This window comes from Acipenser ruthenus, chromosome 3 (genome assembly GCF_902713425.1).
Source record: "Acipenser ruthenus chromosome 3, fAciRut3.2 maternal haplotype, whole genome shotgun sequence".
Classification (NCBI taxonomy): Eukaryota; Metazoa; Chordata; class Actinopteri; order Acipenseriformes; family Acipenseridae; genus Acipenser; species Acipenser ruthenus.
In genome coordinates, this window is record NC_081191.1 from 68,152,371 (window position 1) to 68,167,867 (window position 15,497).

Sequence of the window (15,497 nt, forward strand, 5' to 3'; positions counted from 1 at the left end):
AGGCTATTTATAGTTTAAAAACTGCTAATTAAAATGATGAATTACCTGTTTTTCTTTTTGTAAAAAAATAGCGTTGATTACATGGTGCTTTGTGCATGGTTAATTCACGGAAAGTTACATTTTTGCTTCAGTATATGTTCATTATATGGGTAGCAGTGTGGAGTAGTGGTTAGGGCTCTGGACTCTTGACAGGAGGGTCATGGATTCAATCCCAGGTGGGGGACACTGCTGCTGTACCCTTGAGCAAGGTACTTCACCTAGTGTGCTCAAGTAAAAACCCAACTGTACAAATGGGTAATTGTTTGTAAAAATAATGTGTAAAAAATAATGTAATTGTATGTAAAAATAATGTGATATCTTGTAACAATTGTACGTTGCCCTGGATAAGGGCGTCTGCTAAAAAATAAATAATAATAAATATAGACAGGGAGTTATTTTATTTTGTATTTCAGTCAGATGTGTGTATCCGAAGCATAATCAACAAGTACAGAGAAACATCTGTAATTGACAAACCCAGGACTGGAAGACCCAAAAAGCTGTTTAACAAGGTGTGGCGGAGTGTCCCGCCCCTATATATATATTTATTATTATTTGTATTTTTGTTTGCGGCGCAGATCAAAGCGCCGTATATTTGTTGGTTGTTTTTATCATTTAAAAACCCAGTGAGACAATACAGACCGTGAATCTCATGGCAACGTGTTTATATATTAATTAATTTATGTATTTAATTTTCAGTGAGAGTAGTGCAGAGAACGAATGTTGTCCCCACCCCCAATAAATAAAAGCCATCAGGGTATGAAACCAGGTTCACCCTGCTGCAGCAGTGTTCCAGTTAGCCATCATGGGACAAGATGTTAGATGAGGAAATGTAGCTGTAAAATGTTGAACACTGCTTAAAAAAAAAGATTTAAAACAGAATCGCAAATTGTGGTGAAATGTGAAAAAATGCCTACACACAAAAACCCCAGAAGAATGTGCCCGTGACCATAAGGATTTCGTTGTGGAAGACAAAGAAAAGAAGGTACAACTTAAGTGTGCAAGTACTGTCGAGTTACTATACATATTTTGACAGAAAAAACAAGCATTTTGGAAAGTAGCCAAAAACAATAATTTCATACAGTATAAAAAAATGAAATCCCTGAAAAAAAAAAAAAAAAGATTTACATATAACCAAAAATAGCTAATATTAAGCACCGAAAAATTAAATTAATAAAAAATGAAAAGCAGAAGCTAAATATAATTGAGTGGCCACTCACAATTTAAACTGTAAAAAATATACCGGTATGTCGTTTTTTTATAGTAGTTATTTCAATGAGGTGGTTCAAGAGCGGGGTATTGAGGATTGCTTTACAACCAGCATACTGCTTAAACTAGACTAAACAGTTCAACAGACCATGCTGGACTGATTGAGCACACTACAGTAGCCTATGAATTCCACCACTATGTATATGTTTCAGAATAACAAATAAACGAATGATAAACTATTCTTTATGTACAACTGAAAAAAAAATAACATATTTGGAATCCCAGAAATATTTTAATGTACCAGTATTGTCTTCAGTTTGACACTATGGTCAGTCTTTGGTTTCAGGCCCTGACATGTTTGGACCAGCATTGATCTATTGCACAGATTCATAACACATGAAAGGGAGCTCCTTTCTATCATCCATTTGACCAAGAACCTGACCTTATGAAAAAAATAAAGTCATCTGAAGTTATGTAGCAGAGAGGCCAACTCTGTCTTATTTCATATCACAGCACAGAAGAGCACCTTCAGCGCAAACTAGGCAATTAGAGGATGTGTTTAAAGACACAAAGGAGGGGAATAAAAAGGCATGGGAAAAAGCAGTAGGGGACCAAACAGGCCAGTTTGAGGAAGAGGAGACAAGCCATCTTCCCCTGGGAGAATCCCAATTAGCCAATTATCAGGGGGAAGACAGATGCCAACAACAACCTTCCTGTCTCTTCGCTAGCTGATCAAACACAATGTGTCCAATACAAACAAACAGGACCCTGTCCAAACAACTTGTGACATTCCAACAGTGTAATCTTATAAGATCCAACAAGTCGCTAATGACAAAAAAAGAGCTCATGGTATAGAGATGCAGGTCTTTTACACATGCTCTGGGTCTTTCCGATAAAATATCTACTTTCTAATAACATAACATATTTTCTAATTTCTAACAGATAAAGAATTACACATTTCAATGTAAAAAGATTATCTCAGCATATTTCAATGATTGTGTTTGATGGAAATGCTTTTAATTCTTTCTAAACCCACATGTCCCAAGCCCAGGGTCACAAAGGTCAGATTCCTGGGATAATCCTTTGTCACTGGTTGGCTGTTGCAGAATGCTATCTGATCACCATGCTGGTATAGAACACAATTCAGGAACAGTTTCACTGGATCCTGTAAACATTATGTCTTCCGTAGATCAAAGCCCATGTGTGATGGGGAATATAGCTTATTATGGACAGGCTCCCAGCCTCTTTTATTGCAGCCTGGTACTGTTCTCGTTGTTGTAGTTTTTAGTTAAACTTTTAGTGCAGACATACAATTACTAGTGACTTGCACAAAAAAAAGTCAAGTAACTTAATATTTTAAAGGCTAGATTCCATGTACTGCAGTATCTTTACTGAAGTGAAATACAATGATTCATACACAGACAATATGAACTTTTTCTGAAACACTGCCCCTATTCAACAAGTGAAAGATATGGACTGAACATATAGGTTCACAGGAAAACAAATATGCAATATGTCAGCTTGGCTGAGTAAAAAAATACAGGGCTGTAGACAGATGTTGCCTAGGGGGGCTTAGCTTTGTGCACCTGGAACTTTTTATAAATCATGTGTGATGTGAATTCAAGTCCATTCATTATTTTTGGTTGGAAAGCCCTTGAAACAAGCTTACATGACAATCAAGGCTACGATTTTGTCACAGAGGTCACGGTGGTCACAGAAATCGCGAAAATCTTGAATTTGAACAAAAGTCTTTGAAATCTTGGAAATTGATGTAAATACACATTTGGTTAGGCACTTTCTTTATGTCCAATATGTCATGCGGTGAAAATACAAATCTGTGAGTATCTGTAAATTGTTTGGTTGTGTAAGCGCACAGCATTTACGTGGAGCTATGTAGGTCTGCGAATGAGATTTATATTTTGTAGCTGAGTGAACACAGACCATATGTTACTGTAAACTCTTGGTTGTGATCTTGTTAATTTATTTTTTGAAATGAAAAAGTGGGCTTGCATCTTCAAAAAATATTAATTAATACTTACACTTTCTCTGAAACTAAACATTGCTAAACAAAATACTTAAAGACTGCCACTGAACATCTTTTTTTATTTCCTGCAAACTGTAGATAAAACAAGAGGTTTATCTGTTTTAAATTCTTTTTTTCTGATATTTGTGATGCCCAGTTTCCTAGACACAATTTTTACATTCTTATTATTGAAGAAATATATACAATTTTTGAACACGGTAGCAAAAACAATTATTTGACATGCTGATTTTGTGTATATATATATATAGTATATATATATATACACGTTACTATATATATATATATATATATATATATATATATATATATATATATATATATATATATATATAGTAACGTACATTTATTTCAGACACATCTGTTTCGCTACGCGGCCGATGTAAAAGCTGCATTATACAGTATTCAGGGACATTTATCTCACCATGTGGGGCTGCAGTTACACAGTTCTTTTGCATTCAAAAACACAAATGGAGAAAACACCTTCCCAAGATTTGGTCCACATATCTGGAACGACCCTACCAGCTTGATGAAATATTCTGAATTTCAAATGTTTTGGTAACAGATCTGTACTCTCATAATGTATGTGAAGTAAAAGTCCTATTCCTTAATATTTTTTAGTTTTATTGTTGCTCAGTCCGTTGACGTACCTGTCGCAAATCCAGGGTGATTGTTACCCAGTGGTTCTGCCTGCCGTTCTTGATGCTGGGACTCTGCCACCAGTTGTTGGTGCCATCTATTGCATTTGAGATTGGATGTCGCTCTTTATGAAGAAGAAAAAACAAATACAATTTCAGAACTTAAAATGTTCATTTTAATGGACTTGTCTTGTGCCCAGGATTTCCATTCTGGCAGTTACAATTAGGCTGTGTGGTCCAGTGGTTAAAGAAAAGGGCTTGTAACCAGGAGGTCCCCGGTTCAAATCCCACCTCAACCACTGACTCATTGTGTGACCCTGAGCAAGTCACTTAACCTCCTTGTGCTCCATCTTTCGGGTGAGACGTAATTGTAAGTGACTCTGCAGCTGATGCATAGTTCCCACACCCTAGTCTCTGTAAGTCGCCTTGGATAAAGGCGTCTGCTAAATAAACTAATAAACTAATTATGACCATTTGATGTGTTGGTGGCTACCCTTATTCCCATATAACAGTGGCATCTCCCTTATTATGGCAGCAGTGTGGAGTAGTGGTTAGAGCTCTGGACTCTTGACCGGAGGGTTGTGGGTTCAATCCCAGGTGGGGGACACTGCTTCTGTACCCTTGAGCAAGGTACTTTGCCTCGATTGCTCCAGTAAAAACCGAACTGTATAAATGGGTAATTGTATGTAAAAAAATAATGTGTAAAAAATAATGTGATTGTATGTAAAAATAATGTGATATCTTGTAACAACTGGATGTCGCCCTCAATAAGGGCGTCTGCTAAGAAAGAAATAATAATAATAATTATAACCTGCAGCTTGTACATTCATATGATCAATACATTTGCTGCTATGCCATGCTAAAATGGATACTTGCTTTATAAATAATCCCGTACAATATATAAAAGGCATTTCGCCAGAGAAAGAGGGTTCAGTGCTAAAAACGCATTTACCTCTGGGATTCGGACTTGTGCTGTCACAGACCCGGCACTGTGGGTTGCGAATAGGTCTGCCTGGGACATGCTCCACAAGCTTACAGAACATCTCAGGTCCAGTCTCTCCACAGCTGGCATTGGCAGTGATTTCTGCATTGCTGGCCAAATTCAGAATGGCAGGAAAAAGACCTGTGGGGAGATAAGCAGAAAGAATACATCTATTAGCCACATTCATTTCATACGCTAAACAAAACATTTTCTGCAAAGGAAGGGAAGGAAGATGATGGACGAAGATGAGGTAACAGAAGAAATATCCATGTGCATGTTAAGCATGTGACAGTATTGGTTTGGTTATCACATCATTCTTTCTAAATGTCAAAAAAAGTTAAATACTCAAATCTTATGTAAATGGTGACTACTGTCAAGCTCAATGGAATTTACCTCAACTGATTTGACCATGGAATTATTTCATTCAAAGACTTACGATATCCATGATATTACAAACATTTACAAGAGCTTCATACAGGTCTAACAAAAAGTAAAGCACAGTTTGTCATTCAGATTTTTAACCCTGCTTAACAGAACTGATTCATCATGCAAAATCAACTCAAAGAAAAGTTTATACCAAATTATATTTATTAAAGAATCTTTAGGAGTGTGCATACTTTTTTGTATTATTAAAATCACCTCCAGATTGCCATTTTAATTAAATAGAACTACAGAAGACTATATAGAACAGTTTGGTAATATCTAATCAAAATAAAGCACCATATTATAGCTTAATTAAGGTATCAATAAATAATAACATTAAAGAAAAAGTAGGGATTCTCTCCATACTGGTGGGTGTTCAGGGGAATCTTCTTTAATACACTAAATATGCTATACAGTTAGAAGTGAGCACATATGAACATACAGCACATACAGTGTATTATTATTATTATTTATTATTATTATTATTTTGTATTTTTTACTTCTTGATATTGCAGACTTCTTTCTGTTTTAACCGACATGTAAAGCGCTTTGAGATACTTTGGTATAAAAGGTGCTATATACATAAAATAAATGGAAATTAAATTGAATTACTCCATGTGTTTTCCTTACTTAAGCCCAGCTGGTAAGTGCACAGCCAGGGGGTGAACTAATGAACTTTGTATCTTAACCCTAACTGCTGCTCAACAGGGTGCAGCTTTGAAGCCTTATACAGTGCTGCTCAACAGGGTGCAGCTTTGAAGCCTTGTACAGAGCTGCTCAACAGGGTGCAGCTTTGAAGCCTTGTACAGTGCTGCTCAACAGGGTGCAGCTTTGAAGCCTTGTACAGTGTTGCTCAACAGGGTGCAGCTTTGAAGCCTTGTACAGTGCTGCTCAGCAGGGTGCAGCTTTGAAGCCTTGTACAGTGCTGCTCAACAGGGTGCAGCTTCGAAGCCTTGTACAGTGCTGCTCAACAGGGTGCAGCTTCGAAGCCTTGTACAGTGCTGCTCAGCAGGGTGCAGCTTTGAAGCCTTGTACAGTGCTGCTCAGCAGGGTGCAGCTTCGAAGCCTTGTACAGTGCTGCTCAGCAGGGTGCTGCTTCGAAGCCTTGTACAGTGCTGCTCAGCAGGGTGCTGCTTCGAAGCCTTGTACAGTGCTGCTCAGCAGGGTGCAGCTTTGAAGCCTTGCACAGTGCTGCTCAGCAGGGTGCAGCTTTGAAGCCTTGTAGAGTGCTGCTCAGCAGGGTGCAGCTTTGAAGCCGTGTACAGTATGTATATATGCTGGGTGAAGCAGGTATTCCAGGGCACTTAAAGACAGCTGCGTTCTCTTTTGACACTTCTTTAAAACATGTTTTTGTCTTTTGCAGTTGCTTTCCTGTACAATTTAAGAACACAAAAGAATGCCGACATAAAAAGATACATTTTAAATACACAGTTTTCATCTCAACATGGATGTGGGTAATGTTAAAAATAAAATAAAAGTAAGTACATGGTGTATCCAAGTAGCCTCATAGAACAAATACACTTAAAAAAAATAGCACAAATGTATTCAGAACTTAGTTTTGGCACAGTATTAAGCCAGTATTTACCTCTTTTATCTTGCTATCTCAAACCTTATCAGAATCTGGCTACAAGCTATGGTGTTATTCACAAACTATGACCTTCATAATAAAAGAGGCACTTGAAATTCTACAGAGCCTTGGGCAATCCAGTTTAACAAGGCCTTCAAGATTAAAAGGTAACGAAAAAAAGTAATGACACTAATTATATGTTATTAGGGGCATCTCTGAACAGAGTTCAAGCAGACGAACATTGAATTTGAATTTTGAATTTTAAGAAATAAAACACATTTTTCATCACTTCCTCACAAAACGGCCTTTGAAACTGATTAAACAAAAAGTTATTTCTATCTATCTGTTCAGATTCACTTTACCAGTTGTGAATGCACACTCCCCCACTAAACATCTGCTACTAAAATGTACAACTCTGCAGACAGACACATCAAAGTGTCAAGCTGGGAAACTATCAAAGGACCCTAAATAGCAAGTTCTTAGGCAGAGTCATGTCAGACAAGGGAAAACTCCCCCACCTCAATTCATCCAAGTACTGCAAAAAATGGGGAAAAAAAGAACAAGGGCTTCATGTATCTCTCCACAGCACAGCCTGTTCCCAGCTCTAAAGAACACCTACAATAATAATTCAACAGTTAAATAAATATTTTAAACATTGCCTTTTTTTTAAATGTATTTTTTTAAAGCTCAAATGTCACACTTTGGTACTCTGCATTGTTCAACCTGCCACAAGCTTCAGTAACTATTTCTGTCTTAGATCAAGTTTTACAACTTTCATGTCCTCTCTTGTAAAATAAACTCTTTATTAGAGCAATTTCAAGATGGGGACAGACAATGAACAACCCAGCAACAGGTTTGTACAAAAGAACAGCTGTTTCGATGTAATGTGACAAATTGACAGACGAAGAGTGTAATAAACAACAGGCACAGTGACAAACAAAACACTTTTGTTTTATGAGGGGACTCTTGACTTGTAACCAACTGGTGTGAAGAAGAGTATCCTAAAGCAATGCCTACTGAAACATGTTTCTTGTCACTGGGATTGAACTAAAACACAAAACACAGATGACCTGAGGCTACAGGTTTAAATTTGCTGGTATATGCGAGATAAAGAAATGAAATGGAAAACAGTCTCAGTTTACCCAACTAGCTGAGTTCCACTTAGAGCCTCTGAGACAGGTTTTGAAGCTACTTAGCTAAAACAACCCCACACTTCATTGAAAAAGAAAGGTTACCTCTAAAACAGGATTAATGTCCAAAACAACAGATACATTTCTTTAATTTGAATAACATCAACTCAACACTGGTGGCTATGAGCAAGTTTTTATTTTTATTTTTCCCAGCTCATATTTTTTTAAATGCATAATTGTTTGATTGAGGACATTTTGGCACACAGATCCAATAGCAAATTTTGCTTGACCATCCAGCCTGTTATCTGAAGCAATATATGGCGCTCACAGTTATATGTTAATGTGTAGCGTAGACTAAGGGGGAATACTTTATTTTCGTACTCATTTTTAATTTCAGTAAATGGGGAAAAAATACACAACCATCAATGCAAACTGCATTACAGCTGGCCAAGATGCATCAAGGGAGAGATTTTACCATCAAGGAAATACATGAAGAGTACAGATTTATTTATCTAGTTAGTTGAGCAACAGACACACAAAATGTACTGGTTTGATAGCAGTGGAGCACAATCTATCAACTAAGACAATAACTATTCATGCAGCCAAAACCTTTTTCGAACACACCACACTTTTCTGTCCTGCACATTTACCACTCCAAGTGATCCTATGACATCAGGTAAGCAATGCAGATCACAGAAAACAATGTGAAGTGGATTTATTAGAAGGGACTGTAAGGGTATAATAAAGGGTTCAAGTAAAAATACCTTGCCTCACTTAGACTTTTCAGGTTTCTGTTGTTACTAAAATGTGTTGCATCCTTCCCTCCTGATGCTTATATGAGTAATGCTTTACTATGATACAATGTTGTAATACTGAATTGCATTGTATCTCCTTTTCTACCAAGTTTGTTCAGCCTGGGTTCAACTTTAAAAAAATACTCCAGCATTGCTCACAATGACTTGGGTTAAAAATGGGAACAAACTGGGGTATTCTGCGACAAGCTACTCCCCAGCTGTTAGATGCACAGGTAAGTCAGCATGGGAAGGAGTTTGTTTATTAATTATATTGTTCCTGGAAAAGAAAACAGGTGACCAGCAGCAGTATATGATAACCAGTGAAAAGGTACTTCTAAGAACCCTATTTCAAAACATAAGCTTTCTGATAGAACTGTCTACAGTCAAAGCTATAAGCAGGCTTTGGTAAATGGTACTGCATTTAATTTACTGGTGTACTCATGCTTTATGAATACAGTATATCTCACAAATAACATGACACATTTTACCCAATTTGCCTAGTCCCTAGTGGGGCATGTACAAGCTCAAGCAAGAAGCTTTGTAATGTTGATTGGCATTCAATTGGCCTTAAAAAAAAAAAAAAAAAGATTCCTTTGTTTCAGCCTCAATTACATGGTGCATACCTGCTGGGTCACAGCTACTTAAACTCAGCTGGAACATTATGAGCAAATAATTGTAGAATCGACTACAATTACACTCGACAAATGGTAAAAATGTATTCAAAAATGTGCATCTGTTTGGAAAATAAATCTGAATGCTGGCTTCAAGAAATGTGACAGGATGTTAAATGACAGGTAAAAGAAACTTTACTGCTCAGTTACTAGGACTTCTGAACTACTTTCGCACCAGACAGAACCAAAGAAGAGGGGTCTTTCAGTAACTGATAACAATACTGTCATTAGTATGTTTTAAACACTGCTATTTGTCTGCAGACTCAAAATTCCTAGACTGCTCTGTAATAAGGTTTATTAACTGTTTCAATTAGAAGAACGATTTCCTGCCACTCGTCAAATTGCTGGTTGCTGCAGTTTGGTAGATGGGACTCATTCCAAGCAGGGAATAAGCCTGGTGGACCAGCAAAGAATTCTCTCCTTTACCACTATGCATGTTTTTAGCCATGCTGCCAAAAGCTTTGAGAATCAAATGCATAGACATGTAGGTATTTTTCATTTGATTCCATCATTTTACCTTCCTCTAGGTTTACATTTCCTAAAATCTTGGAACAGGTTTGGAACAGTTAAAAAGGTTTTTTTGAAAGAATGCTTAAAAATGTGAAATTGATAGAGCGGCCCAACAATGGGATTATTTAAGCATCATTAACAGAGAAGATACACATTTTCTATAACCCCCACTACACAGGTAATAGGCAATGTACTACAGTTTATTTAAACAACTATAACCGAATACCAGTAAAAGGTACTAAATGTCTAATTTGCTAATTATCTAGGTTAGATAATTCTCATCAGAACGCTATACCACCAGAACAAGGAATGAAGACTTTGAGCAACTTCAGACTAAAATATATCTTGTTTGCTTACAAAGGTTTTCCAAGGAGTGCTGTATCAGATAACAAGGACAACAAAGGAGCCTCAGCATCTGATTTAGATAAAGATGAATGTAACTCTCAGAGCACATTTTTTTTAAAATGTTGTTTGTCTCAGAAATCTTGAACCCCACATTCTTCCTCTTCCCTTAATCAAGAACAGACCTTCAGGTCAACATTACTGTGTAACACAAAGATACAATTAAGGCACGACAGACTATATAGACTTAGCAAAATTGCACTAAACTGGATCAGTAGGCTTTAAAAGTATTTAATATACCAAAACTACTGAAAGTACTCGCCTTTAAATAATCTACTACATATTAAACTAAATATATTTTACATAAATATAAAATATACTAAAGGCTAGATGTTGCCTACCTATGGAAAAGAGTGCTAACATTACTATTTGATGCATTTATCTTCGGCTGAAAATATGTAACCTTTGACTTATGGGACTGGGTCAAAATGACCCACATGGCAGTATAAAATCCCCATTTGTTTTCTTCAGCCATTGATTTTCTAAGCCCTGAGTGTTGTTTGTCGTTATTTAAATTACTATTTTTGCACTGCAATTGGTAATAACTTTTGGACAGATTTATCAAGGTCTTTAATCTAGGTTCATTTGGCCCTTAAACCCAAACTAAACGGGTAGCCTGTATCCCGATAGCCGATCATGTCCCACTTACTGTAAACAAAATCATCATGAATGACCAACAGCAACATATTGCAGGTACATCTGATGTCAACTCTGCTGATATTCTGGGTCAGCCATTAGACAAGGCTTCTATAACCCTGTTCACACTACTACGCTGGCCCAGGGCCGGCTCAGGGGCTGCCTCAGGGTCGTCGCATATTTAGGTCTGCAACCCCATACATTTGCAGTGGATTTAAATGGAACAATAGCCTGCACTCAGAATGGAAGAGCTAGCTAAATATACAGTAATCCTTGATTCGTAGCAGACGTTTCTTAATATTTTTTTTTTTAATGAAGCACAGTAGCAATTTTATGGTATATATTTAAAAAAGCATGTATTATTGACTATTTTGACTTAATGTTATGGTGTGTAACAGGGTGACGGTCTGAGCTTAACCCCACCCACAATCACATTATTCTCTCAATACAGAGGTATTTAACACAGGAAACAGCAACTTGCTAGTGTTCACAGGTTTAAATATTTATTTTCGTAATGGATACTTCACTCAGATTGCAAATGACTAATAGGTTGTACATACAAGGACTGACATTCACAAGACAAGTTCACAACTGACCACCTAATACTACTGCTCCCTCCTAAGGAAAGGCACGGCATTAAATATGAATTAATTCATTATTCAATAACTGGTTACACCTGAAATCATTTTATAGAAAAGTAAACTCTATTATTTAACATTCATTCCATTTACAATAAACATTCATATAATTTACATTACACATGTTTCTTCTCAGTTATATGTATTTGTTTAACCTGCATGAATACCGTCTTTGTTTACAAACACGATCGTTAAACTATTATATTGTTATTATTATCTTGTCATTATTATTCTCTAGTCCCTAACCATTACCAGTAAATACTGAACATCAGCATTAACAAAATCCTTGTTCCACATGTAGCTACGGCAACTTCATTAAGGGAAGCTCCTCAATCTAAATACAGCAATACACCGTCATATATCAAATACACTTTGCTCAACAACATGCACGACACATAATAAACCACTGCTATAGCGCCAGTAGAATAACATTATTTAGAATATTTTTAATTCAAATATTACAAATAGTTCCCTATATATATTAGTTCAACTCAGAGTTAGTCTTTGTCATCCGGATGGCTATTGTAAAATAGAGCTACAGCGTTCCCCAGCCAGATTGTCGTGAGACGCTGACGTTGAGCTCAGAAAAGAATCCCTAGTTTGCTGTTTACGTTTCCTTTCATTCAATGTATGTTTAGCGCTTCCCATGTGTTCTACAGTGGTTTGTCTACGAGTGTAATGTACAGCCTTGCTGCATGAAGTACAAAACAGCACATTACTATCAACGTGAAATTCGTCCTTGCCAAACTCGTTGATTCTATCTTTAGGGGTGATTGTTATTGTTTTCGGCATCTTTGAACAGCTCTGGATACTGACTGAAGTAAACTGAAGCCTCATTCAACACTTAAGAATACCGGAAGCAGTTTTATTAGACAGGTATGTTTACATAAAATTGAAAGCAAAGTTGCCTATGTTAATGTTTATATATGGTACGTGTATTGATTTGGTTATTATCAAACAAACAAAAAAAAGCCTTGTATGCTTTTTGCCCCTCCCCAAATGTAAAACAAAAAATTCTCTGACATCATAGAAAATCTGCGTTTTTCTGTGTTATCATAGATAAGGGCATCTGCTAAGAATTAATTAAATATGTTCAGCATAAAATACTTTATCCCTTAAAGATTAGTCGCTTTAAAAGCCCATTTAGTTGTTTCACTGGGGAAAAAAATGTAAATTAAATCAATTTTACTATTAACACGTTTCTCGGTTGTGATTGAGATACACGAATGGCTTAACAGGTATCAATTTAATTCTTAAAGGAGAGTATAAAAAAGTGGGGTGGAAAACACTGAAAATCAGAAGCCCTACATATGTATAAAGTTTACACAGTCCAGCAAGGAACAAGATGACTAACACTGAGCTCCACTTATCATTTACATGTCTAGACACAACAATTCTCACTTTAATTTGAAAATCCAAACAATAAATATTTCTTTATTAAAACATTTTTATAAAAAAAAAAAAAAACACACTGACCACATTTTTTAAGCATATCATTAAGTATGGAGTAGAATTCTATTATATTATTATCCTAATACACTTGATAGGTAAGAGGTCTATAATAGACATGGCACTGTAAGGGTAATTTAATAGCGCCTTACTTTTAATGACCAAACCATTTAAAACAGTAACCATCAGGTCAAGCAGCGGTCCCTAGAAGTATAGCAACAGGGCATATAGTCCTTTGTTAAGTTAATTCATAGCCATTTCAGACCCCCCTCAGGCACTTTCTGGACTAATAACTAACAGCTTTCACACTGCATATGTGCTTCTCTGCAACAATACAGCTAGTTGGTAAGAGCTGCCTTTTGAAATAAGAGTTAAGAAAAAAATCACAGTACAAGCATCTTACAGGATGTAAGTTAACAGTGGGGTCACTATGCCTTTAGACACACAACAGTTTAATAAACACTGTAGCCCCACAGAGCGCAATATGGCCAAATGTCACATCTCTAATTTGATCAGATAAACAAATAGCCTAATTAAAAACAGCACTGCTAAATCTGTGGGGGGTCCGGGGGGTGGGGGGGCTTTTGGTTATTAGTAAATTCTCTCTTAAAATTCAATTTATAACACAATAAAAGCATGCCTATTTTTTTCTTCTTTTATATTTAGAATTTGTGCTGGTAAAACCAATATTTTAGACACATTTACTGTGTCTTGTACTGTATGTATTAATTTTAGTAAAATAATCTAACAAATGCCAAGGAATGAAACAGGTAAGGGAATTATTGCAATATATATATATATATATATATATATATATATATATATATATATATATATATATATATATATATATATTTGGAAAGGAAAGGAACCAGACCTAGTAAAGGAACCAGACAAGCTGTGAAGATCTCTAGAGTCAGGGTTTTCACACAACTGAGAAGAAAGGTGTTTTTTTTCCTTTTTTTCCTTTTAATTTAACCCATACACTACACATCACTGTTCCCCTGGCAGTTGTATGGGACAGTATGTCAGAAATCAGCACCCTGGTATCAACAGTTGCTTACTGTAGCAATCTTCAACCAAATAAGCAACAGGCAAACATTCTCCAGTAATGGACACTGGTGGGCAAGCCACTGTGCTAACACACTCGCTAGTTTCTACAGAAATCCAGCATTAATAGACTTTAGTTTTAAATTGACATTTTTTAAAAAGCTGTTTTTGACATGGCGTCCCACTTAAGACAACACTTTGTTAATGATATTGGACCTGGAAGTGTGACTGGGATTTACTAAGAATTCTGTGCAGAAAGCCTTAACCCATTCATGACAGAGGCACTACCATATATATATATATATATACTTCTGGGAAAGTGGCGTTTCATATCACATGAAGTAACAAAGAATTAAATAGATCTGTTTTAATCAGTCACGTACATTTCAGACTTCATCCAGATGGATTGTTTCATGCAATCAACCATGTGATAAAACGCTGGTTTAAATTCCTGATACAGTAACTTCAAACCTTTACTACATCTGATCTCCAATAGCCCTAAGGGTTTGGATGGCATTTAGCAAACAATAGCACCTGAAACAGAGACATGGGGGAGTAAATACCCCTTTTCACAGAAACAGTTCTAAGCCAATTCACCGAAACATCTGGACCCATCAGTGGTTGTGTGTGTGAAAGTTAAGCTCTGTGATTGAGGGCCACAGGTGACAGATCTGTCACCAGGACTGTGAATGGGCTCAGAATTTAATTTTGTCACAGCAGTGCAGATAACATTCTTTTACTCTGAAGGCTAATTTAATTATAAGCATTGATTTTGATGGTGGTGACAGGACGCTTATGCTCCCAAGGTCCACCTGTGCATGTCTGTGTGGACTGCTTTTCCTAAATCTAAAGGACATATTCAGCCCCATGAATTTCAACCCATTGAATTAAATTGAAAGGCAGAACATACAGTTCAAAGGCCAACGTCTTTCCATTCAAATAAAGAGCAAGCTCTGTAGTTGAGAGGTAATTACAAGTCTTATACTGATATCCGTATTATTAACTCATCAGCAGCTAGGTGGTGATCCATTACATCACACAATACTCAATACCTGGACATTAGGCCTAAAATTAGCACATGGCCAGCCATTGACTGCCAACAATAAACATGTATTTATCTTTATAGGCCCGCAACTAGTCCACACATTTCTTTTGCATCATTCATAAGCCATTTAAACAATTCTCTGAAAATGTGAAGTTTTGAGAATACTTACTTATTCAATTCCAAAGTTTAAGATACTAAAATAAACATTAATAAAATACATTAATAGTTATATGTTTGTATTTTTTTAAAGACTTTAAACATAATTTATCTTTCTAG

At 36.4% G+C, this 15,497-nt stretch overlaps 1 protein-coding gene across 1 annotated transcript in view; it reads right to left on the reverse strand.

Moving 5' to 3' along the window:
- Positions 1-15,497, reverse strand: part of LOC117435510 (laminin subunit alpha-1-like) — a 74,427-nt gene that overhangs the window by 57,329 nt on the left and 1,601 nt on the right. The window contains exons 2-3 of the mRNA XM_034058760.3: positions 4,877-5,047; positions 3,937-4,049 (exon numbers count right to left, since the gene is read on the reverse strand). Coding sequence (XP_033914651.3) covers positions 3,937-4,049; positions 4,877-5,047 — 284 coding nt within the window. The remainder of the gene's footprint in view (positions 1-3,936; positions 4,050-4,876; positions 5,048-15,497) is intronic.